At 39.2% G+C, this 26580-nt stretch overlaps 1 protein-coding gene across 1 annotated transcript in view; it reads right to left on the bottom strand.

Moving 5' to 3' along the window:
- CCDC91 (coiled-coil domain containing 91) overlaps positions 1-26580 on the bottom strand; it is a 133314-nt gene that overhangs the window by 83682 nt on the left and 23052 nt on the right. The window contains exon 6 of the mRNA XM_075707682.1: positions 1119-1196. Within this exon, the coding sequence (XP_075563797.1) occupies positions 1119-1196 (78 nt within the window). The remainder of the gene's footprint in view (positions 1-1118; positions 1197-26580) is intronic.

Raw genomic sequence — 26580 nt, 5'->3', positions numbered from 1 at the left:
GACAATTCCTTATATATACTTGCACCAGCACTGATCATGTGAGCATCAGCATGGGGTACCTTAGCCCCATGCTGAGTTCATCCCCCAGAGTCAGCTCTGTTTACCAAAAGTGGCTCCTGAGCACTCACATTCCAGGATGGATTGCTACAAGACAACACTGCAACATTTCTTAGCTCATTACCAGGGGAAACCTCACTCCCTTACATGGAGTCCTTTTGCTGGAAGCAGGAATGCCAGAGACAGGTTTAAACCATTCTACAGTTTGGCCTTCTTGCTGTCCATGGCAGATCATTCCTTGGTCATGAATTACTGTTGCTGAGCAGTTACAATTTGAATTTCCCCTTCACTACATTGCCAGATTTGTGTTCCAAGCTCACAACTGCCTACCAGGTCTCATGTCTCCCTTCTCATTCTCAATAACAGCCTTCTTTTCCATGCCCCACTATCAGGTTTTTTTTTCCCCATCAGATCTTCTTTACCTCTTTAAGTCTAATTAGAATTCTTAGCTTCACCTACTCCTTCTAACTTGATTCAGTTTTTGTCCTCTGTGCATTTCTTACTGGAAAGTTTCCATAACAGTACAAAAGACACAGATTTATCCTTCATGGTAACATCCAGTTCTTTCATCTTACCAGCTGAGAGGAACTAGGAACAACATGAGAGAAGAATTTCAGATTCAGCCTTATTCAATCCTAAACTCCTTCTTAGTGCTGTGTAGACAAAAACCTCCTGAATTGCTCTGTGAGGCTGCTTTCGTGCAAGTGCAGTTTGTTGAGACTGAGGAGGTCCAGAATATGGGTATGTGATAGATAATCAAACCCAAAGTCTACCACAATTGACTAAGCATTTTTGTTTTGTTCTGGTTTTAAGTTCCATTACTAAAAACGGCTAACCTACTTTATCTGAAGTTTCCCAAAGTGCAGAGTGAGAAAACATGTCATGCAAAATTTCAGGCCAAACAGTCTAAATTGGAAGCAACAGAAAAGACAGTCTTAAGGTGAAAGATGTTGAGAAACCAGAATAAGCAGTACTAAAGAAGACTGCCTGTAGTGCACACTTCTTATATACTATTACAATAATATTATTTGTAAATTGTGTTATCCTGGTAACTCATTTACCTTGAATTCCTCAACAATAATACTCAAGGCTTCGTGTCCAGCTTTTCTCATGTCTTCTAACTCCTGCTTATGCTTTTCCTGTACAAAAACATGGAAAGATTATATACAACATAGGCACCCAACATAAGAATTTTAATTAGGAGAGTAAAGACCAATTATTTTCCTCATTTTTTGGTATCTTTCATGAAGAAATGCACACATCTTGGCTCTTTAGATATTATACATATGCTTAATTCAAGTTGGTCCTAGTCTTAAACTTATTTTTCTTTATTTCTTAATTTTACTTTATTAGTCCCCATATAATTCTAAACGGTTCTCCAAATTTTTTTTAAATTTTCTTTGTTCCTCTGATTTTTCTGGTTTCCTGGTATACCTGTGGATGGCAGGACTTTCAAATCACTCAGTGTTATTTACTGCCTATATTAATAAAAATGTTGAAATGGACTAGTATTAGATGTAGCTTCCTCAGAAGAACACACCCTTCTCCTACTCATTACATAGCTCCTTTTTTATCTTTTTTTTTATTCTTAAGGTTCCCAGGGAAGTGTTCTTGCATAAAACATACCGAATATGTTTTTCAAATAAAGCTCTACTGTTTAGTTTTTATTTTATTCACAGTATTATGTAAAAACAACATAGACAGGAAAATTCTAATGTTTTTGCCTTTATATAAAAATGCTTGCCTGTAGTTTGCTATCTGAGTCTGCAATGTGAACACCTCATTAGGCTCTCATCAGCATTCACTCTTATTGATGAGGAGCATCGCTTTTTCAAATCACCAATTAGTAAGATGATGAAAAAGTTTCCCTCCTCTCTCATTCTATGCTTCGGGGATCTGTTCTTAAATCAGCTAGTACAGCAGGTCATAGGTCCTTTAAATCAACTTGGAAAACTGGTGCAGAAAGCAGACAGACATTCATCACAAATCTTACCTTGCAGTGATTACAGGCAAAACCATACACAACTTACACTACATATTTATTGCTTTTTGGATGGAATTCAAGTTGAAATTAAATAATGCAATTCTGTGTTTTCTAAGATCTGTATGTTTGAAATAAGCAAAACCTGTTGTCTAACTAAGCATGTTCAATCTTATTATGAAAGGCCATATAACACCATTAAAGATAAATTAATCTGTCTGTAATTCCATATTTGATTAGAGGTTTTTGCTGCTATTCAGTTCCTTTCTCCTGAAAGTCCCATCTTAGCAAAACTTTTGAAATTATAGCTATGCCAACTTTTTATCGTTGGCCCAAATATTCAAGATTCTCTTGAATAGAACTGGTTTTTTTGTGAAGCCCTACAAGAACAACTGATATGAAGCAGAAGAATTGAAGATGGAAATATTTTGAACTGTAAATAAACTACTACATCAGATAACAATGCACAACATCTGGGTACATCAGTTTAATCACATTGTGATGCACAGGTATTACTGACACCACAAACTAGCTAAACTCAGATGTTATATATGTTAAAAAAAAAAAACCCAAAGTGCTGAGCTAGAAATATTTTTACAGTACAAAACTACAGAATTGGTATAAGGGGGAAAAAATGTAGTGCAGTGCTTAACTCCAAAACTTCACAAATCATGAACAAACAAGTTCCCTGTGAAAGGTGAACATGGGGGAAAAAAAATTAAAAAAAAGTAATTACTATAGTAGCATATCCTGGATTCACAATATGAAAAAAGAATTACATAGAAAGAGGAAGTTAATAGTAATTAATTATTTTAGCTGAAAAAAACCAAACCAACAAAACCAAAACTAAAGAGAAAGCATTCCGTGTTGAGGAAAGCCTTTAAATGAGAAGAGTTAAACCAGTAAGATTTCCAGCTAAGATCTGTCAGAGCTACCTTGAACGCAACAATGAGACATAGTGAATCAAGCATGTTGAACGAGGAAGTAACATATTTCATTCTGGTAAAAAGTACAGTGCTTCTCACTAGCATTACCAGGCAAATCAGGACACAAAGCAACAAATGCAGTTTGTCCTCTTACAATAGATCTCTCAAGTTTTTCAGTATTAGTGACTTGTTAAAAGTCATACACTAAATGCAAACTGATATCACAAGTTGAAACATCAACACCAAGGTATAACTACCAACATGAAGATTCCATCCAGCACATTTTAGAGTACTAACTTTCTTAAAATATCTCCTAAAGTAAAGGAAAAGGTCATTAGGAAAGAACTAATAGTAAGGCATCAGTTTTGCTTGAGTCAGGACTAGCAATCCATTTCTACAACAGAGGTAGAAGAGAGAATGGAAGGGCATTATTACAAGCACATAGACAAAAAGTTTAAGGTCACATCGCAATGCTCCCTCCAAGTAAGGGCTTAATCCAGTCAGATGAACACTACACTGCCTTTTTTCTGTGTCTATTTGCAAGATTTTTCAGCTAAGACAGCAGGCCTGTAAATTTATTTCTTTTTGCTTGTAAGGGTGAATTTAAATTCTTTTGAGGATGGCTGGCCTTTTCTTCTGAAATAAAATACTGTTTCAAAATCTTACAGATACATCACTCAAAGGAATGTGTGCTTGGTCCTTGTAATATCTGATAAAGTGACTGTGGGTCTTGTCCTTAAGTAACATATTTTGGAAGTATATGCATTGATTTACTATCTAACAATAAAGATATATCAAAGTTCCTGAGTTTCACGATTTGGCTTTGAACACAACAGACACACTGCAAGAACAGCAGCATACTCATTTGATGAACAATGGTCATGTCAGTTCTTCACAAATCCTCAATAAAATGTGTACTTTCCATAGGAAAATGAGTTTAATGAATTGATATAACTACTGTTAGAATTATTACTCTGCTTGTAAGAAAGAAAAGGGAAGCACTATGAAAAGTTCTGAATGGTGTAGACCTGAAATTAAAATGTAATATTCAGATCTCCTATCAAGGAGAGAAGAATTTTGTGCTTTCTGGCTCTTGTAGAATTCTCCTGCATGGTTTGCATGACTTCGGAAAGGTTTTTAAAGAACATTGTTGTCTCCTTCCTTTAAGTATTAAATGCTTTTAAGAAAGGAATCAAACATGAGTTCAGAAGTTTGAAACTTCAGTAAAATCATCTTCAGAGGACTTTCACCCTCTCCCCTTGTGCCTTGTGATGGACAGAATCTCACATCAGAATGCTGACAGTAAATAAACTTGGAAGACAGAGGGGTTTACTTTATTTTGTGATCAAAATCTTGACAATAATTTCAGAGAGCATGAGGCATTCTGCATGGACACAGTATGAAAGTAACAGGCAATTCATTGCTCAGTGGTTATCAATGTTTCAATATTTTCCATTTTGTGACTCTTACATGAGGAAACATGTCATTGTGAACAATTTATGCATAAGAATATATGCTTTAATGCTACCAAATGTGTGTGCCTTCAGAAATACATCAAATAAAACTCGAATAATAAGGATTGACAAAATGAGATCAAACTTCGAAAGTTTTCTTAGAATCTAAAATCCAAGTGACTCCAGACTCTCCTTTTCTTTTGTTAGACCCCTGTGAATCAAACCACTGTAGAGGCAGATGGATCCAAATACCTGTTGAACTTCTGAGAGTTGCAGTTCCCAAAGATGCCACTGGGCAGAGAAGCCTTCTGAAGCGGGGGTGACAGCAGGAAAGGTTATTGACCACCCGCCATCCAGCTGCTTGTCACTGCCTGCCAATTGCATTAGCACTTCTTTTAGATCTTTTAACTGAATTGCCTCCTAAATATTTTTTTTTTAAGTTTTAAGTGAACCATCATTAGCACAAACAGCTTAGACAGGGTTCTTTGTTAACATCCAGCATTTCGACAGAAATGCAGGGCATGTGTTTCCACATACTGGGAAGTATAAGGGTAATACCTCTCAACAGAGTAGTATATTAAGATCCTCAGTAAGAGGATTTGTGAGATCTGATGGGGGAAGAAGAGAGCTTAAAGACCTCAAACTTATTTTATTTCATTACATTTACTTACCCTGAAATTGATATATTGTTCTGCTAACTTTTTAAGAGGCAGACTGTCTTGAATTGTTGGGGAAAAGTGCATGCCACTCACAGGCTCTGCACATATTCCCTACTAACCTTCCACTCTGGCATGCCTGCATGTCACACATATTGTAACATCAGTAAGTGAAAGCATATACAAGAGGGGAAGAAAAAGCTACTCGCTATCTCACTTTCTTCTCATCTAATTCAAAGCAACTGCAATTCTTATTATCAAAAGTGGGTGCTTAGAAAAATTATTTTGTGTCAGTTCTCGTAACATGTATCAAAAACAGCATCAAAAAAGTGACTTGATATTGCAAATTAGAATCATAGAATCATAGAATCGTTTAGGTTGGAAAAGACCTTTAAGATCATCCAGTCCAACCATTAACCTACACTACCAAGTCCACACTAAACCAATCAAGGGCAGACTAGACTAAACCATATCCCCAAGTGCCACATCTACCTGTTTTTTGAACACTTCCAGGGATGGTGACTCCACCACCTCTCTGGGCAGACTGTTCCAATGCTTGACCACCCTTTCCATGAAGAAGTTTTTCCTAATTTCCAACCTAAACCTCCCCTGATGCAGCTTGAGGCCATTTCCTCTCATCCTATCGCTAGCTACTTGGGAGAAGAGACCAACACCCACCTCACTACAACCTCCTTTCAGGTAGTTGTAGAGAGCCATAAGGTCTCCCCTCAGCCTCCTCTTCTCTAGGCTAAACAACCCCAGTTCCCTCAGCTGCTCCTCATAAGGCCTGTGCTCTAGACCCTTCACCAGCTTTGCTGCCCTTCTCTGAACGCGCTCCAGCACCTCAATGTCTTTCTTGTACTGAGAGGCCCAAAACTGGACACAGTATTCCAGGTGCGGCCTCACCAGTGCTGAGTACAGGGGCACAATCACCTCCCTGCTCCTGCTGGCCACAGTATTCCTGATACAGGCCAGGATGATGTTGGCCTTCTTGGCCACCTGGGCACACTGCTGGCTCATGTTCAGGACCAAACACAGCCATCTGAAAAGGAAGCAAATGGCTACATATCAAAGTACCTTTTGATAATAATCAGCCCACAACAGTAAACACCATAATAATTTCACAGTCCCAGTTCTATAGCAGGCATAACTAACACAAAAAAAAAATCCAAAGTTTTTAAAATAACTGAAGAAATTAATTTATATCATGACTATTGAATTTATGACATTTTCTCCACAGGTATTTTTTTTTCCCTTGTGATCAGAGCAAAAGAAATTTAATTTAATTCTTCCTCTTTTTTTATTAGGTTATCAATAATCACAATTTATAACATTAAAAAAGATCAGAGCAGTAATACACAAATAAAGCAAAAGCCACTACTGCAAAGAAGCACTACGAGATCACATTTATACGTGGGAAAAAATGATAGAAGAAATAAAATCAATTCAGGAAAAGATCCCAAATTTTTGCCCACTTTTACAAATAATCAAATACGATCCATAAAATAAAATCCTGTATTCGGGGTCAGCTAATACTATTGTGCTTTTTACATTTTACATTACTTACTGATAAACCCTGTTTAAAAAAAAAAAAAAAAAAATCAGTAAAGCATGCCCATAAAACGGTAAGTTAAAACAAAGCACCCATATTTTAACTGAAGAAATGTTTCTGTAATACCCATTAAGAGTTGTATATTATTACATATGACACACAAGCCAGTTATGAGTTGATGCTGACTGTCGATCCTCTGTAAGGCTGTTGTATTTTCAGAATTATCTGCAAGTCCAAGCCAACATCTTAGAAAGCTATATACTCTTTTCCCTCCTAATTTCTGTCCTAATACAAAAAGGCAAACTGTAGTTCCCTGCAGGCAACCAAATTAGAAGACCAATTTCAAATCCATCTTACACAGTTTTGCTGTATACAATTATAAATCATTAAGACTCTTCACAATAGACTCAATTCCTCCATTTCATCAAGATTTTCCTCTCCACAAAAACCATTAGCTCTTCTTTTTCTTTCAAAGCATCATTTTAAAAAACAGTAAGTAAAATTTAGTATCATAATGATTCTGTTAAGAAACAGGTAACTTCTCATTTGAAGATACACATTTCTTCCAATTCACCCAAGTATAGAGAAAAAATCATACTACTGGATACAACAGAAAATAAATCACTGAAAAACTGAGTTAAACATGATGAGAACCAGTCCATAATGGCTAATTAATATACACACTAGAGTGTGCTATTGTATATAAGATTGGTCACTATTTCTGTTCATGTGAAATAAGAGTGTGAGCTCTCCAGAACTAAGACACAGGATTGCCTCCAGGTCTACAGAAAAGAAAGTAATTTCACTTTGGTCATATCACCAAACATCCTAGTGAAAGATACAGCTGAGGACCTAAAGATAGGGACAAACATTTTTACAGGAAAGAAAGAAAGATTTCAGATTTCCCTATATAACCAAATGAACATGCAGTATGCACAACCTTAAGCTCACCACAGGAACCAAGGAGATACTATCATTTATTTTATACAAGTAAATATCATTGCTACCTAGACTATACAACAGTAGAAGACTTTGAAGTGAATAATGAAGTGAGGTAGCGAACAAACTTTCATGAGCAACTTCCTAATGTAGTAGTGAGGACATTTCCTGCTGCGTTAGAACTGAGCTGAGCCAGAGCTGAGTAAGCGTGAATGGACCAGTCTGCTGGGAGACATTATACTGATAAATGCGAAAAACTATGTAAAGGAAATAGTATGGAAGAGCCTGTACATACCCAAAACTGAAACATAATTAGAGTTCCCATACCACATGTAACTAAACTCTTCAAATATTTGCAGTGTATAACATGGATCTCTACCCTGTCACATTTAAGACATTAATACTGTGTTAAGAACAACTACAGTTTATATCTGTTAATTTATTCTACAGGATGTAAATACAGAGACTTTCCACTGAGGAGGACGTTAAACAAGAAAAACAAGAGCTAACTCACATGCAGAACAATCTGTTAATTAATACTGCGTTCTTAGTATTAATGTGCATTTTGCTAGCAAAACTGTATGATATTGGTAAATAGCACAGTACATTTAGCTCAGGAAGCCTTGTCTGACTGCTTCCAGGTTTCTAAAGCATTATATAGTTACTTTTTTGGGATAGAGCTACAACTGTGCCAGGGCATCTTATGCCACTGATGCTTTCCTACTTCCCCACATAATCTAAATGATGGGACATAGTAGCAAAGAAAGCAAAGAAGAAAGAGCAAACAGGAGAACAATCCTAGGGAAACTGACAGAAGAGAATGCTTCCATTAAACAACACAGTAAGTAATGAAAGGAATTCTTATCTTCATTAGGACATTTTCATGTCTTTTATATCTCAAGAGCATCAGTCTTCAGATTAAATTCCACCACTGTTCATAAAGAACAAAATATTAACTTATATTAACTTAATATTAACTTATATTAACTTAATATTAAAATATTCACCAAGGGGAAGCCATGCTTGACCAACCTGATCACTTTCTGTGGTGAAATGACTGGCTTGGTAGACAAGAGGAAAGCAGTGGACATTGTCAAAGGCCTTACTGGTATTTAGGTAGACAATGTCTCCTGTAAGATCCTCATAGAGAAGCTGTTGACACATGGGCTGGATAAGAAGAAAGTGAGGTGGATTAAAAACTGGCTAAACTGCCAGGCCCAGAAGGTGGCGATCAGTGGCACAAAGTCTATAGCTGGAGGCCAGAAACTAGCAGTGTACGCCAGGGATAAATGCTGGGTCTGATCCTGTTTACTATTGTCGTTAATGATCTGGATAATAGGGCAGAGTGTATCTTCAGCAAGTTTGCAGATGACACAAAACTGGGTGGAGTGCCTGATATGCCAGAGGGCCAAGCTGCCATCCAGAGGGACTCAGCAGGCTGCAGAATTGGCCTGGCAGGAACCTCGTGAAGTTCAACAAGGAGAAGGGCAAAGCCCTGCACCTGGGGAGGAACAACTCCATGCACCAGTATATGCTAGGGGCCACCCATTTGGAAAGCAGCTTTGCAGAAAAAGACCTGAGGGGTCTCAGTGGACAAGACGACGAACACGAGCCAGCAATATACCTTCACTGCAAAGGCAACCAAGGATATCCTGAGCTGCATTAGGTAAACTGTTGCCCGCAGATCAAGGGAGGTGATTCTTCCCCTCTACTCAGCACTGGTGAGGCCACACCTGGAGTACTGTGTCAAGCTCTGGCTCCCCAGTACAAAAAACACACAGACATACACGAAGGAAGTCTTAAAGGCACAGGACCAGGCTGTCCCCGTGTGCTGTAAGATGAACCAGCGGGGAAGACGACTGGCCTGGCTGTACAGGGAGCTTTTGCTGGGACTCAGGAAAAAAAGGAGAGTTTACCACCTTTGGAAGAAGGGGCAGGCAACTCAAGAAGAGTACAGGGATCTCGTTAGGTCATGCAGAGAGAGAATTAGAAAGGCAAAAGCCCAGCTAGAACTCAATCTGGACACTGTAAGAGAGAATAAAAAATATTTTTACAAATACATTAACAACAAAAAGACAGCCAAGGAGAATCTCCATCCTTTATTAGATGTGGGGGGCAACATTGCCACCAAGGATGAGGAAAAGGCTGAGGTATTAATGCCTTCTTTGCCTCAGTCTTTAATAGCCAAAACAGTTATCCCCAGGGTACCCAGCCCCCTGAGCTAGAAGACTGGGATGGGGAGCAGAATGAAGCCCCCATAATCCAGGAGGAAGCAGTTAATGACCTGCTATGCCACCTGGATGCTCACAAGTCTATGGGGCCAGATGGGATCCACCCGAGAGTACTGAGGGAGCTGGTGGAGGAGCTTGCCAAACCACTTTCCATCATCTATCAGCAGTCCTGGTTAACAGGGGAGGTCCCAGACGACTGGAGGCTTGCCAATGTGACACCCATCTACAAGAAGGGCCGGAAGGAGGATCCAGCGAACCACAGGCCTGTCAGCCTGACCTCGGTACAGGGGAATATTATGGAGCAGTGCATCCCGAGTGCGCTCAACAGGCGTGTGCAGGTCAACCAGGGGATCAGGCCCAGCCAGCATGGGTTCATGAAAGGCAGGTCCTGCTTGACCAACCTGATCTCCTTCTATGACCAGGTGACCCGCTTAGTGGATGAGGGAGAGGCTGTGTACGTCATCTACCTGGACTTTAGTAAAGCTTTTGACCCAGTCTCCCGTAGCATTCTCCTTGGGAAGCTGGGGGCTCATGGCTTAGGCAGGTGTACTCTTCTCCACGTAAAAAACTGGCTGGGTGGCCGAGCCCAGAGAGTTGTGATGAATGGAGTTAAATCCAGTTGGCAACCGGTCACACGTGGTGTTTCCCAGGGCTCTGCTCTGGGGCCAGTCTTGTTCAATATCTTTATCAATGATCTGGATGAGGGGATTGAGTGCACCCTCAGTAAGTTTGCAGATGACACCAAGTTGGGTGGGAGTGTCGATCTGCTGGAGGATAGGAAGGCGCTATGGAGGGATCTGGACAGGCTGGATCGATGGCCTGAGGCCAACTGTATGAGGTTCAACAAGGCCAAGTGCCAGGTCCTGCACTTTGGTCACAACAACCCCATGCAACGCTACAGGCTTGGGGAAGAGTGGCTGGAAAGCTGCCTGGATGAAAAGGCCCTGGAGGTGCTGGTTGACAGCCGGCTGAACATGAGCCAGCAGTGTGCCCAGGTGGCCAAGAAGGCCAACAGCATCCTGGCCTGTATCAGGAATAGTGTGGCCAGCAGGACTAAGGAAGTGATGTCCCCCTGTACTCAGCACTGGTGAGGCTGCATCTCAAATACTGTGTCCAGTTTTGGGCCTCTCAGTACAAGAAAGACATTGAGGTGCTGGAGCATGTCCAGAGAAGGGCAACGAAGCTGGTGAAGGGTCTAGAGCACAAGTCTTATGAGGAGCAGCTGAGGGAACTGGGGTTGTTTAGCCTAGAGAAGAGGAGGCTGACGGGAGACCTTATGGCTCTCTACAACTACCTGAAAGGAGGTTGTAGTGAGGTGGGTGTTGGTCTCTTCTCCCAAGTAGTTACCGATAGGACAAGAGGAAATGGGCTCAAGCTGCACCAGGGGAGGTTTAGATTGGATATTAGGAAGAATTTCTTCATGGAAAGAGTGGTCAGGCATTGGAACAGGCTGCCCAGAGAGGTGGTGGAGTCACCATCACTAAAAGTGTTCAAAAAACGGGTAGACGTGGCACTCTGGGACATGGTTTAGTGGGCATGGTGCTGTTGGGTTGATGGTTGGACTGATGATCTTAGAGGTCATTTCCAACCTTAATGATTCCTAGTTTTTACTTTCATTAAAAAATAATCCAGCCACCACGCCAGGAAACATGAACTTACTACTCTACCCTTAATTGGTTTAGTGGTGGACTTGGTAGTGTTAGGTCAATGGTTGGACTGGATGATCTTAAAGGTCTTTTCCAACCTAAATGATTCTATGATTCTATACTGGAGAGAGTCCAACAAAGGATCACAAGGATGATGACGGGACTGGAGTATCTTTCACATGAGGAGAGAGATGGAACTGTTTAGCCTGGAGATGAGAAGGCTCAGGGGGATCTTATCAATGTATATAAATACCTGAAGGAAGGGTGCGAAGAGGACAGAGCCAGGCTTTTTTCAGTGGTACCCAGTGACAGGACCACAGGCAATGGACCCAAACTGAAACGTAGGAGGGTCCTCTGAACATCAGGAAACACTTTTTTACTGTGAGGATGATCAAGCACTGGCACAGGTTGTCCAGAGAGGGTGGCTGAGTCTCCCTTCTTTTGAGATATTCAAAAGCCGTCTGGACATGGTCCGGGGCAACTGGCTCTAGGTAGCCCTGCTTGAGCAGGGGCATTGGAGTAGATGATCTCCAGAGGTCCCTTCCAACCTCAACCATTCTGTGAACCACAATCATATTTACCAAGCCCTAATCGACTAGGTATTAATCATGACGCTACTTGTTTTTCCTCACAACTTTTCCACAGAAAGTACTAAAAAGAACTTGCTATTGTATTACAAAGCAAACAACAGTGGAGTGCTGCATACTTGCGGACCTATCACAGCTGAAGTCTTCCAAAGGACCCATTGCCTACAGTTCACTACAGCATATATGCTGTTTTCCAATATTTATTCTGGATACAACCTTTTATTCCTAGTTTCAAACATATGAACCTTCAAACCTCAGAGTGAATATAATCAAAACCACCATTTATATTAACAAAACTATAATTGAACTGAAGATACCTTCTGTGCCAAAAATCAGTAACATTTCCATCTGCAGCTTTGTTAACCTTTGAGAAGTCATCAACATATGTTTTAGAAATATAACTAATTGAAATAATGCATACTGAATTTTATAGAGTTGTACATAACACTTGTATTCATAACACATAATGATATTCATGGCACATTCCTAGAGGATAGCTTTAGTCTTTTCATGTATGTTCAATAACCCAAGACAACTACAAAAGAAACTTGACACTCAGTCCAATAGCTTCAAAAGCATGCCAGCAGAAATTCCACTTAAGCATAAATAAAAACTTTCTAAGATTTAATTCTAGAAGATATAGAGTAACAACTCATGGCATCATTGTATGTCAAGACTTTAAGATTAATATACCTTTGATATTTTTCCAATGTAATAAAAGGACAAATTGTTTTCTTCCTTCCTTGTTTTTGCAGTATAGAAAATAAGCTGAAGTATAATGTAAACAATCCTATTTACTACAAATATAAACAGAAAAAGAAGCTACATATTTTAATCTCCTTTTAATTTTCAGTATCTGAACTATTTTCTTTGTTTGCCTCTTGATACAAAGCTCAGGAAGCAAACAATGGTGATAATGCTTACCTCTTCCAATCTTAACTCCTCTTCCAATTTGTAAATACATTTTGGAACACTAGAAACATTCCAAATCAGACATGCTAACTGAAAAACAGCTGATCAACAGCTATTTCCCATCTCAGTATAAGCAAAGCAGCTCCAACACAAAGTGGCAGCTGTATTTATTCAGGGCTACAAATGCTTGTTTGTTTCCTGAAGACAATGAATGAAGGCTATGATGTGCAAGTTGAACAAAAATGACAGAACTTGCAGGACAACCAGAGAGACAAATAATCATGTTTTGATCAAGCTGTTGTATTTGTTGCATTAGAAAGGTGACAAGAATTTATATCAGAGGACGAAATGAACAACAGTTTGGGAAACTGAGCAGCAAGTCAAGGAGTTTGGGATAATACAAATGCCAAGAAAAACAGGTACTGAAGACGACAACAGCAGCACCTTACATAGACTTGCTCAGCTGAAGATGTAGAGGACAAGCTTCTCTTGACCTTGTTGTTGAAAAGAGGTTTATGAAATAGAAAATGAACACTTGTCAGACCATATTGCCCAACCCATAATGCAAACTGCATCTGCACCTTACTCCAACACTTTCCTTGCAACCAGAGAACTGCTATCAAATTGTAAACTTTGTTTTACATACCTGACAAATTTGTAAATAATCTAAGCACATAGAAAAAAAAACCAACCACAAAAAACCCCAAACAATCCAAAGAGACACAAGCTACACATTTGCCAGAAACAACAAAAAAGTAAATCAAGAAAGCAGGAGAACTAACTTCTTCTCCCTTATTTTAAGATACAATAGCACTGCTATGATTTCTGAAGGAAAGGGTTTGTTCCCTAACCTCAGAAAAATTCCAACTAGCAGGAAGCATCTCCCACAGTCCAGAAAAAGGTACCCAAATAACAGATACACAGATATTATAAGACCACCTTCTCATTTCTTGTTGTGTATCTTAGGGAACTAGTCATTCAGTTCCACATTCTGAATGACTATATTTTGCTTACTGTAAAACCTCACACAGAACATAGATACGTTGCATAGTATTAGCTCCTATTCTAACAAGGCAGATCTATTCAAAAATACCAAAAATGTTATATTCCACACAACAGTGATTTAGGTTTACAGTAACTGATATTTTGATTAGTGTAACATTTCAAATACTGCATTAATCAGATTTTTGGTTCAGGCATTCCTAGCCCTGCCCTTAATTGCTAATGTCTTTTTGCTGGCAAGGAGGTAGGCCAGATTGGAGTAAAATATTCCAAATAATTCAGCCTGGGGAGTATCCCCTGGATTTGAGTTATGACCTTAGTGACTGGGAGTGGGCTATTTATTTTTCTCGGTTTATGACCAAAGTATTAAATCACAAAATCACACAATCATTCAGATTGGAAGGGACCTCTGGAGGTCATCTAGTTGAACCTCCTGCTGAAAGCAAGATCAACACTGAATTCAGACCATATTTTTCAGATTCTTGTCCAGTCGGACCTTGAAAACCTCCAAGGATGGAGATTTCACAACCCCTCTGGCTAAAACATTCCAATGCTTATCTTCATCACAAAAATATTTTTTTCCTTATACCAAGTTGCAACTTCCCATGTTTCAATTTATGACCTTTTCCATTCATCCTGCTGCTATGCATCTCTGCAGAGCCTGCCTAGCTCCATTCTTCTGACAACCTTGTAGGTATTGGACATCCGCTATTAGGTTCCTGCTAAGCCTTCTCTTCTCCAGGTTGAGGTCAAGATATACAGTTTCCACTGCGTTCCTCTCATCCACAGTCTAGGTGTTTCATCACAGAAGGCAATCAGGTTAGTCAGACATGATTTATCTTTTGGTAAATCCATGTTAGCTATTCCCAATCACCTTCTTCATGCACCCAGGAATGGCTGCCAAGAGCACTTGTGCCATGATTTTTCCAAGGACCAAAAGGCTGGCAAGCTTGGATCCATACATCATCCTTCTTGTCCTTCTTCAATAATCAAAGACTCTCCTCAGTCTCTGAGCTGATACAGAACTCTCTCATAGTGACAGCCAGCTCTCTCATCACCTAACTAAACCAGTCTGCTCTCCTGAACTCTGGTCTGTCCTCTCCTATGCTCCGTGGTCTGAAGCTGCTCATTTTTATGACAACCTCACCTCTTCTTCTTCCCTGCCTTTTTAATGAGTTGATATCCATCATCCATACTACAGATCCAGCCACACAAAGTACCGCAACACATCAGTTATTTCAACAATGTCATAGTTCAGCCTCTGCACATGGAGCTCTAGCTCCTCCTGCTTGTTTCCCAGATTGCAAGTATTTGTATGCGCACATTTGACATGGGCCCCTGAAAATCCATTCAATTTTTGTGTTGCTTGATGAGTGGGAGTCTGGTTTTGGTTATTTCTTTTACCACTTCCCACCTCTGAGGCGACTAAACTCACACTTCTTAAAAATAAATAGATGTTAAACTCATATGTGACAGAAGAAAAACAGTCTTGCTTCCCACCTTTGCAAGCAACATATAAGACAGACAAAAAGAGATGACAGTGTTTAGTTCCTAAAGTCTGTGTTTAAGACCTTTGGCTTGATTATCAAATATGATCACAACCTCTAGTTGCCTGTCATTATGAAGTTCCAGTTGTACAGTATTTGTAACAAAAAAAAAAAAAAAAAAAAGCACCAAAAAACCCACCACAAAAAACCCCTCCTGCTTTGGAGCTTAGATACAGACCTAAAGAGCATTCCCATGTGAAAACTGTAACATGCATGTATTTATTTTTTAACTTGTGAGCTAATGAAAGGAGATACAAGCCGAAGAAAAAAGGAATTTCTCCATTTTACTTACTGTGAAACACTGATGTCATTGAACTAAAAGCAAAACTACTTACTCCAGAGGAGAAAAGTTACATTACAGGGGGGTGGGGAGGGCGGGTGGAAAATCTAATCGATCTATTAAAAGGATGATATAGTTGATCTATTCTCTTTCTCTAAGCAAAGAAGTCTCTTAAATCACAAAAAAAAAATCAACACTTTTTTTAATTAAGTCAGAACACATGAGATGTAACATTCTGAAAAAAGTCAGCAATGATTGATACAGCATTAAGTTACTTATAGGTAACTAAAAGCTATTATAATGTTGGGTTTTAATTGGGTGGTTTTTTTTTTTTTAAATTTAATTGCAAATTGAAAAACACATAGAGCTGCTAGATTTTAAAAACTACAGATCATTAAGCTATGTCATCTCATGCATTTTTAAAAAATGTTACTATTGTAGAAATTGACCACAAAAGGCAAATGGATTCATACAGACAAATATTCAAAATTCTAAGTCTATAGTGAAAACAACAAAAATACGTATATGCCTGTGCTTTTCAAAAGATACTCTAAGAGGAATAAAACTCAAGATTCTTAACAGTGATGTGGCTGTTTTATTTATTTTACACACTCCATTTCCTTCTTGATGATATCAAGACTTAAAAAAAGAAACTGTGAGAAAGATTCTTTGAGAAACAATACCATTTATTTTGTAACAGGAGTCAGTCTTTTTGAAAGCAAAAGAGCAGAGTATTAATTGAAGGATGAAACACGAAGTTGGGGACAAGGTCAGAAGAAAAATTTAAGTCAAATCCGGCCTTCAGCTGAAAATTCTATTTACTTCAGTTGAAGCTGTTCGTGGATATGCAAAGAAGAACTTTCCCACTATAGAAAGTCTTCAACAAGGAAAGAACTGGGGAAAAAAACCCACCCCAAAACCCCTAGCACCTTCTCTCCTACCCAAACAAGGAACAGAGATAAAGTGACATGAACAGAATTAACATGGATAAAATTTAATTTTTGTCATCTTAGGAGTCTTTCCTTCTCCCATTGTCTCAGTTTGAGAGCTGCACTCTCATCCAAGACTTGCACATGCATACTTTTGAGGCAGCAACTGACTTTTCCATTACTGTATCTAACACCCATTCACTCTCTAGATCTTTTTCACTTTGTCATTATATTGCTTCCAGAATACATTCTTCCCCACTGCCCCCTTCCCTCCAACAATGGTAAAACCATGATTCTCATCTTTGAAATTTTTTCTTTGGACAACAGCAACTCTCTCCACAGTTCCCTTCTTTAATCTATTCAATATGCTGCAGTTTCAAGAACAAAACAAAACAAAACACCCCCCACAAAAAACCCCACCCAAAACCCCACAGAAGGGGAAAAAAAAAAAAAAAAAAAAAAAGGCAAGAACAGAGACCACACTTCCCCCCCCCCCCAAAAAATCAAGAGTAGGACAAAATAATAACAGCAAGAAGCCTCCTGTTGCTGAAACAGTGAAAGGGAGAAGCAAAGGCATTCTAATTTGGACACAACTTCCTCTGACTCTACAAACTACGACCATACATACGCTGCCCCTTTCCAGAGTCCCTTGGTTCCTTTCTACAAGCCAGCTGGCAGGGATGCAGAAACGAGCTCACGCTTTCTTTGTTGTATAAGACAAATTAAAATGTAAATAGATTTTAAAAGGCTGTAGCATTAGGACTGAATTTGATGGAAAGCTTTAGCTGTATTTTAACTTTGTTTGAAACTTCTTGGTATTTTACACTATGTCAGACCTCCCACAAATTGGCTAATCCAGATGAGAAAAATCATGATTAAGACTCGTTCTTGTTCTGAGCAGCTCCCCTCTTCAGAGGGGCACAAACATTGCTTACAGTAAGGCTCTTTTCAAAACATCTTTTCAAAAAGTGAAAGCAAATCCTGCTGGAATATAGCCTTCCTCAACTGGATGCATGCAGATTTATTAAGCATATGTAAAGGTATTTAAAAGGCTGGAGGACACATTTAAAAACCTAAAGTAGTGCAGCAGCGATTAAAAATACAAAATATCAATAAACAAATAAAAAATTTGTTTCTTCCTTAAAAAATACTATTGGGTTTCTGTTGTGCAATGGAAGATTCATCAGCTATGGCAGTGATTGGTATCTGATAAGATAATTTAATTGGTGGTGACAGAATAGGAATGTGTTGAAAGTTTATGAAATACTGTCACAGGAATTGCAACGTCTCAAAGAGCTATTTTTATTTAATCAATATTCAGTTATCAAAAGAATGTGCAAGTAAAGACAGACAACCTTGATGTAAGAAGGGGGCCAAGTGCCACTAGACCTTCATCCATGTGAGAACTATCTCATTAAAATATTATATGAAATATGAGATATCTTCAGACTACTCCTGTAGCCTTTGTTACAGGATAGCTACAACAACCTCCTTCTCCCTGAATGCGAGATGTCCACTGTATTTTTGGCTGAATACCATAAAGCACTGAGTAATTTTCCTCAGTTAACACTGTCACCATATTTTTAGTAAACAACAGTGGTATAGGATATCTAAGACCTGCTTAACCTAGCTTAAAACAATCACATTGACTACAGTGAAGTGATACATGGCTAAAATGCATCTTCATAAGCAATGGATCCAAGTCCCATTCACTGAAACAACTTCTCACCACTCCAGCTGCATGCAGCTGCTTTCTGGCTGGTCATCAGGGGATTCTGTGCAGGTAGGGAATTCCCAGGTGTCAGAGAAATGATCACACTCCATATGAAACCCAGGAATTGTTCTCCTCTAGTGACCAAAATTCCATTTGTCTCTGTTTACAAGGGGGAAGTTCCTGAATGAAGCAGATCCAATGGAAGTGACAACAATATTGAAAAATACCCGATAAACACTGGAAGACTCAAGAAGGAAGAAAGGAGATCAAAATAATTCAGATAATTTCATAATCTAATCATAATATGTATATATAATATACATATAATAATAGTCTAGTACAGATTTTCTTGTGTTCAAGCTAAAGTGTTTAGCACAACTCACTATTAAAACTGTCAACAAAAATTGCAACTGCTACATAAAAATAAAAAGCATGAGATTAAGTATTCCTTAATGGAAACAAGCATCAAGCATCTTCTTACTTACAAAAGTAATTACAAAAACTACACTATTGTAGAACTGTAATAATAAGAATATCTTCTTAGCAGTTTTAAATAGTAGTTTTTAAACAGTACAAAGAGTTGTTTCTGCTTTTTAGGGGTTTTTTTTGGTGTGTGTGGGGTTTTGTTTGTTTTAAACAAAATATTTCACAAAACAGTGCCACAAAAGCAGGCAGCAAACTGAAACACTGCCTGAAATTATGGTTTAGTTCATGAAGATGAAAATGGCTATCTCCCTTTCTTCTTTATCACTAACAAGAAGGCTCTTCAAACATAAAAATTACTTTTCCAGTTACAGTTTGAATATTAGGGAGGTCCAGAATATTTTTCATTACTTTTTGCTTATGAGCTCAAACTACTTTTTTCCTTCTTAGCTCCCCTGAACTTACCTAGACTTATTTCAAACTCTCTACCTAGCAGATGAATGGAAATTTACTTTTCAATGACACACTCACTTCTTTCTATATACTTATCTCAAAACTCAGACTATACTCTCAGCCCTTTGAAAACCTAGCACAAGAACTTGTATTGTTCTCCATACATAAAAAGTAAATACATTAAGTGCAGAATTACTAGCTGAAATTATTCTTTATATACAGAAAAATATTATAATACATGAAGAAAGTCAAAATTGCTCTCAGTCCTTTATCACAGTATCTTGGGTTATTTTTTAAGCATTAATCAGACTTGCATTTTCACATGTTAAGTTAAATTTCATTATGGTATTTATTTCTGGAAATTAATGTTGATCATCCTAAACAATTATTTGCTTGAGGATGCTTAGATTTGTAGTGCATATCCAAAACCAAAATATTGTCTATCTAGCAATACATTTAAGTAATAGATTTATTTTTAAGGAATTGCATACGACTATGAAAGTCTGTTTTATCTCAACATCCTTCAGGTTTAAGAACAGATGTTCTAGTTTTCATTAGTATCAGTTTTCTTTAAATGATAAAACTTTAGCCAAGAAAAGTAAAAAAGAGTTCTCAGTACTTCAAGTACATGATTATTTTAAATGTCACATGCTGTTCTGGACCTCTTAAGCCTTTAATGAGGAAAAAAATTATACAAGTCTCAGCAGCAAAACTTTGTGGTTTTTTTGTTTTGTTTTGGTTTGTGTTTTTTTGTTTGGTTTGGTTTTGGTTTTTTTTAGAACAGTAACACTGAAGTAACTGAAAGTAATTAGTGTCACTATGGTTATCTATAAGCAGAATCAAAAATAATCAGTGTAAGAATATACACTAGAAAACTGCTTTGACCTTATAAAAATACATGTTTATGTGAAGTAAAAAAAATAAAGATGGAACAGCACGCTAGTTATTTTGGTATATAATTAGAGCTGACTTTTTACCTTCCTTATCTCCTCCATCTCCTAAGCACTATTTTATCCTTTAAAGTTTCTCATAATCAGATGGTAGTTATAAAACCTTGATAATATAAAGTTGCTATGTTATATTCTATTGTGATCACTGCAATAACTAATACTTTACCACTGTAACTGCTTTCCCAATATCAGGAGCTATACAGAAATGAGATGTTATGCACCTTTGCAGTAGTTTACAACACTAGCTATTTGTTGAAATTAAGATGCTATGTATTTTGCCTACGTATTAAAATTTTGGCAGTTTACACAAGTAAAAAGAGCCTAAATGTTAACAGCATAATTAATAATGAAGTTAGCGAGTTGACAGAAAATGCATGAATAAATTTAACTTTGACATGTAAGTCACGAGCTTTTCTTAGTTATGTATTAACATCTAGTGCTAGATTTGTGTAATTAACATCTAAAGATTTAGATTAGAATACACTTATAGAAATAAAGTTGTTTAATACTTGACAAACTATATATTTTAACTGATCAAACTGTTCCAACACCAAATGTGTACTATGTATAAATAAAATTGAATACAGATTGAAGAAGTCTCCAAAGAGCAACGAAGCTGGTGAAGGGTCTAGAGCACAAGTCTTATGAGGAGCAGCCGAGGGAACTGGGGTTAGTCTGGAGAAGAGGAGGCTGAGAGGAGACCTTATCACTCTCTACAACTACCTGAGAGGACGCTGTAGCAAGGTGGGTGTTGGTCTCTTGTCCCAAGTAACAAACAACAGGACAAGAGGAAATGGCCTCAAGCTGCACCAGGGGAGGTTTAGATGGAATATTAGGAAAAATGTCTTCAGGGAAAGGGTTTTTAAGCATTGGAACAGGCTGCCCAGGGAAGTGGTTGAGTCACCATCCCTGGAGGTATTTAAAAGATGTGTAGGTGTGGCGCTTAGGGACAGGTTCAGTGGTGGACTTCATAGTGTTAGGTTAATGGTTGGACTTGATCTTAAAGGTCTTTTCCAACCTAAATGATTCTATGATTCTAAGTAAATTTAAAGGTGTTTAACTAATAGGTTAATTAGGTAACAGTTTGTAGTTTATTAATGAATTACAAACTAAATAAGATGATTTAGCAGTTAAAGGGTAATGAAGGGACAATTCTTCAAAATTGTTCCCAAAATATCATCCTAATATTTGCTATGCATCTTATTTCTCCCAAGCATATAAATATGAAATACAAAAATGTTGTTAAAAGTATTGACTCATTTTGACTCATATTAGCTGAGATTTAGTATTTTGATATTAAGCAATGGTCACTAACTAACCATAATTACACTGTCTCAGATGCCTTACATTGAACACAAACAGGACTCAAGTGGATCTGGAGACATGGAGTTGCTTTGGTACTGTTCCCCACAGTTTTTAAGAAAGCGCCTGCCAAGTAACAGACAATCAGCCTAGAAGCACTGACTTAACAGCACAATTATCCAAGCTCTACTCTACACAGGTTTCTTAATTTTGAGTACAATTTGCACATTTCCATTATCTATTTCCACAAGAGCTAGATTCAGTGAAAATCTTGATAAGATAATCTTGGTGGTAAAGAACTCCAATTTATCAGTATTAAATTATTTCGACATTTCACAACCATCTCAATTAGAAGTTCCATATTAAATAGAAAAAAGATGAATCATCCTGAACATACTCAGTGTGAATGCACAAACAGAGATGTGCACTAGCTGTAATGGACTTGTGAAACACTGAACGTAAATTAGTCAATGCATTCGAATAAACCTAGGATACGCTGGCATTAAACAAGTCAGGCCAGTTAGAAAGCAGTCAGGACAAGAGTCTTGTTTCAAAAAAAAGTATTTTTACTTACACACTAGAAAAATGAAAGTTGTCTAAGCACAATTTCTTGCATATCTTTAAAATCAGAGAGCCAAAGGAGGTACATAACTGTAAAAGAAAAATGCTAGGCACACTGTATGACTGTAACTGAATACTACATTACAATGCAAGTTAGGCATTGAAAGCTGTCAAGTAACAGCACAATAGCATAACAGAGGTACATCTGAACACAGCGTATTTTTAAAGCAAAATTAGCATGCTTAGTCTTATATCCACTCTTCTAATTAATTATTCTGAAACAACACAATAAAATAATTCAGAAAAAAAGAATTCAAGTTTAAGAGGAAAATATAAAGGCAATGGAGCAAAATCTTTTCCCAAGAGAAATAAGAAGTTATTTTTCCTCATACTGTGGAAAAATAAAGACAACATCAAAACTGGGGGAAAAACAGGACAAAAGATAAACAGCTCTGAAATTATTAATAAAATAGAGACTTTGAATAAAAATGAGTGTCTGAAAGAAGAGTACATAGAGTAACACTAAAAAAAATTTAAAAGGTGAAGAAATAAACGTGAGGTATCTGGCACACACTTGAAAAAGAGGTGGGCAAGGGATTGTTGCCATAACCATAAATACCTTTTAACAGTTCAGCAAAAAGATGCATTGCTATCTGTGAAAGTGCCTTTTCTGAAATCCTCCATTTTAGAGTGTTCCATAATTTTAAACCCTACTGTGACCTGTGAAATTTCCTGGAATCTCATTTACAAATTTAGTTGCAGATACAGTAGATAACTTTTTTCACACCTATTTTTCATTATTAGCATTCTGTCTCCTCTATGTCTGCACCTAAAACCAACCTAAATATTTTCTTAGAAGATGATATTTAACAGGATGTAAGTCATACTTTAGTTTTGTAAGAAAACATACATTTTCTAGTACTCCAGCCACAAAAAGCACCTACCTCCAAGACCTGTTTCTAATCTCCTGCAGAATACCTTCTCCAGAATCATAAATGCACTCTTCTGGAAGGAAAGACCAGGAAGGCGACGATAGGGTGTTGCCTTTTATGTGAGAGAGGAGTTGGAATGTATGGAGCTCTGTTTTGGGGTAGGTGATCAGTCAAGAACTTATGGGTCAGGGTTAGCAGGCAGACCAGCATAGTGGACATTGCTGCATCTGCCTGCTATAGATCAGGTGGTCTACAGGAAGATGATGTAGATGAGGCTTTCTTCAGACAACGGGAAGAAGCCTCATATTCACGGGCCCTGGTCCTCATGAGGGACATTATCCACCCCAGTATTTGCTGGAGAGACAACAGCACAGCACATGCAATCCAGGAGATTCCTGGGACACACTGATAACAACTTCCTCAACTTCCTAACACAGGTGACTGTGGAGCAATCTCTGAGGCACTCTATTGTACCTGATACTTAAAAACATGGAAGGACTGTCTGGGGATGTGAAGATCAGTGGCAGCCTGCCTTGGCTGCAGTGACCATGAGATGGTGGAGTTCAGTGGAAGGGAAGGAGCAGGGCAAAAAGCAAGATCACAACACTGGACTTCAGGAGAGAAGACTCTGGTCTCTCTGGGGGTCTGCCTGGAAGAATCCCATGGGATACAACTCTAGAAAGAAGGCCCCAAGACAGCTGGTGGCTATTCAAGGATTATCTTCTCCAAGCTCAAGAATGGTCCATCATGACAACCAGGAAATCAAGCAAAGGCAGCAGGAGGCCTGCATGGATGAACAAGAAGCTCCTCACTAAACTCTGTCATAAAAAGGAAGTGTACAGGAGGTGGAAGAAGGAGCAGGTGACCCAGGAGGAACACAGAGCTGCTTTCCAAGTGTGTAGGGATAGGGTTAGGAAAACCAAAGCCCACCTGGGTCGTGGTCAATGGCTCGATGTCCACATGGAGACCAGTGACAAGCGGAGTCCCTCAGGGGTCTGTACTGGGACTGGTGCTATTTAACATCTTCATCAATGACACAGACAGTGGGATCAAGTGCACCCTCAGCAAGTTTGCAGATGACACCAAGCTGAGTGGTGCAGTTGACACACCAGAAGGATGAGATGTTATCTAGAGGGACCTGGACAAGCTGGAGAGGTGGGCCTGTGTGAACCTCATGAGGTTCAACAAGGCCAAATGCAAGGTCTTGCACCTGGGACGGGGCAACCCCCAATATCAGTACAGGTTAGGGGATGAAGGGATTGAGAGCAGCCCTGCAGAGAAGGACTTGGGGGTACTGGTAGATGAAAAGCTGGACATGAGCCAACAATGTGCGCTTGGAGCCCAGAAAGCCAACCGTATCCTGGGCTGCATTAGAAGAAGCATGGCCAGCAGGTTGAGGGAGATGATTCTGCCTCTCTGCTCTGGTGAGACCTCACCTGGAGTACTGCATCCAGCTCTGGAGCCCTCAGCACAAGAAGGACATGGACCTGTTGGAGTGGGTCCAGAAGAGGGCCACAAAAATGATCTAAGGGCTGCAGCACCTCTCCTATGAGGACAGGCTGAGAGAGTTGGGGGTGTTCAGCCTGGAGAAGAGAAGGCTGCGGGGGCACCTTATTGCAGCCTTTCAGTACTTAAAGGGGGCCTATAGGAAAGATGGGGGCAATCTTTTTAGCAAGGCCTGTTGTGACAGGACAAGGAATAATGGTTTTAAACTAAAGAAGAATAGATTTAGACTAGACATAAGAAGGAAATTTTTTACAATGAGGGTGGTGAGGCACTGGAACACGTTGCCCAGAGAGGTGGTAGAGGCCCCATCCCTGGCAACATTCAAGGTCAGGTTGGATGGAGCTCTGAGCAACCTGATCTAGTTAAAGCTGTCCCTGTGTACTGCCGGGCAGTTGGGCTAGATGACCTCTAAAGGTCTCTTCCAACCCAAAGCATTCTATGATTCTATGAATCTGGCTGGGGACATGAAGGCCTACAAGAAAGGACTCCACAAGCGTGTTAACAGCTGAAGGAAGACTGGGGAAAACATGAACCTGCTGCTGAGTGGGGCAGGAGCCCTGGTGACAAAGGACATGAAAAATGCCTTCTTTGCCTCAGTTTTTACTGGTAAGACTGGCCGTCAGGAATCCCAGGCCCCTGATACCCAAGGGAAAGTCTGGAGCAAGGAAGATTTCAACCCTCAGTGGAAGACAATCAGGTTAGGGAACACTAAAACAAAGCCGACTTAAACAAGTCCATGGTGCCTTAACAGAATGCAGCCACAAGCACTGAGGGAGCTGGCTGATGTCATTGTGAGACCACTCTCAATTATCTTTGAAAGACTGTGGCAATCAGGGGAGGTTCCCAAGGACTGGAAGAAAGCAAATGTCATGCCTGTCCCTCAAGACGGGCAGGAAAGAGGATCTGGGGACCTACAGGCCCATCAGCCTCACCTCAGTCCCCAGGAAGGTCTGATCCTTCTGAGCAACTGATCCTAGAAACCATTTCCAGACACATGAAATAGAAGGTGTAGTCAGCATGGATTTACGAAGGGAAAAATCATGCTTAAGCAACCTGATAGCCTTCTATGGTTAAGAGTGGTGGATATTGTTTATCTCTACTTTTCTCACTACAAGACAGACATTGAGGTGCTGGAGCATGTTCAGAGAAGGGCAACAAAGCTGGTGAAGGGTCTGGAGCACAAGTCTTATGAGGAGCAGCTGAGGGAACTGGGATTGTTTAGCCTAGAGAAGGGAAAGCTGAGGGGAGACCTTATGGCTCTCTACAACTACCTGAAAGGAGGCTGTAGCAAGGTGGGTGTTGGTCTCTTCTCCCAAGTAGTTAGTGATGAGAGGAAATGGGCTCAAGCTGCATCAGGGGAGGTTTAGATTGGATATTAGGAGAAATTTCTTCACGGAAAGGGTAGTCAAGCATTGGAACAGGCTGCCCAGAGAGGTGGTGGAGTCACCATCACTAAAAGTGTTCAAAAAAAAATCGGTAGATGTGGCCCTTTGGGACATGGTTTAGTGGGCATGGTGCTGTTGGGTTGATGGTTGGACTGATGATCTTAGAGGTCCTTTCCAACCTTAATGATTCCTAGTTTTTACTTTCATTAAAAATAATCCAGCCACCAAGACAGGAAACATGAAATTATTACTCTGCCCTTAATTGGTTTAGTGGTGGACTTGGTAATGTTAGGTTAATGGTTGGACTGGATGATCTTAAAGGTCTTTTCCAACCTCAAAAATTCTATGATTCCACTTTAGCAAGGCTTTTGACACTGTCTCCCATAACATCCTTATAGACAAACTCACAAAGTATGGGTTGGATAAGTGGACAGTGAGGTGGACTTCAGAATGGCTCAGTGCCTGCGTCCAGAGGGCAGAAAGTCTACCTGGTGACAAGTGGTGTACCCCATGGGTCAATACTGGGGCCAATACTGTCTAACCTCTTCTTTAATGACCTGGATTATAGGGCAGAATGCACCCTCAGCAAGTTTCTAGATGATACAAAACTGTGAGGAGTTGATGATATACCTGATCACCTTGTCATTCATTGGGT

This window comes from Pelecanus crispus, chromosome 1 (genome assembly GCF_030463565.1).
Source record: "Pelecanus crispus isolate bPelCri1 chromosome 1, bPelCri1.pri, whole genome shotgun sequence".
In the NCBI taxonomy this organism is placed as follows: domain Eukaryota; kingdom Metazoa; phylum Chordata; class Aves; order Pelecaniformes; family Pelecanidae; genus Pelecanus; species Pelecanus crispus.
Note: the sequence above shows the minus strand (reverse complement) of the source record. Positions and strands in the feature narration are given on the sequence as shown.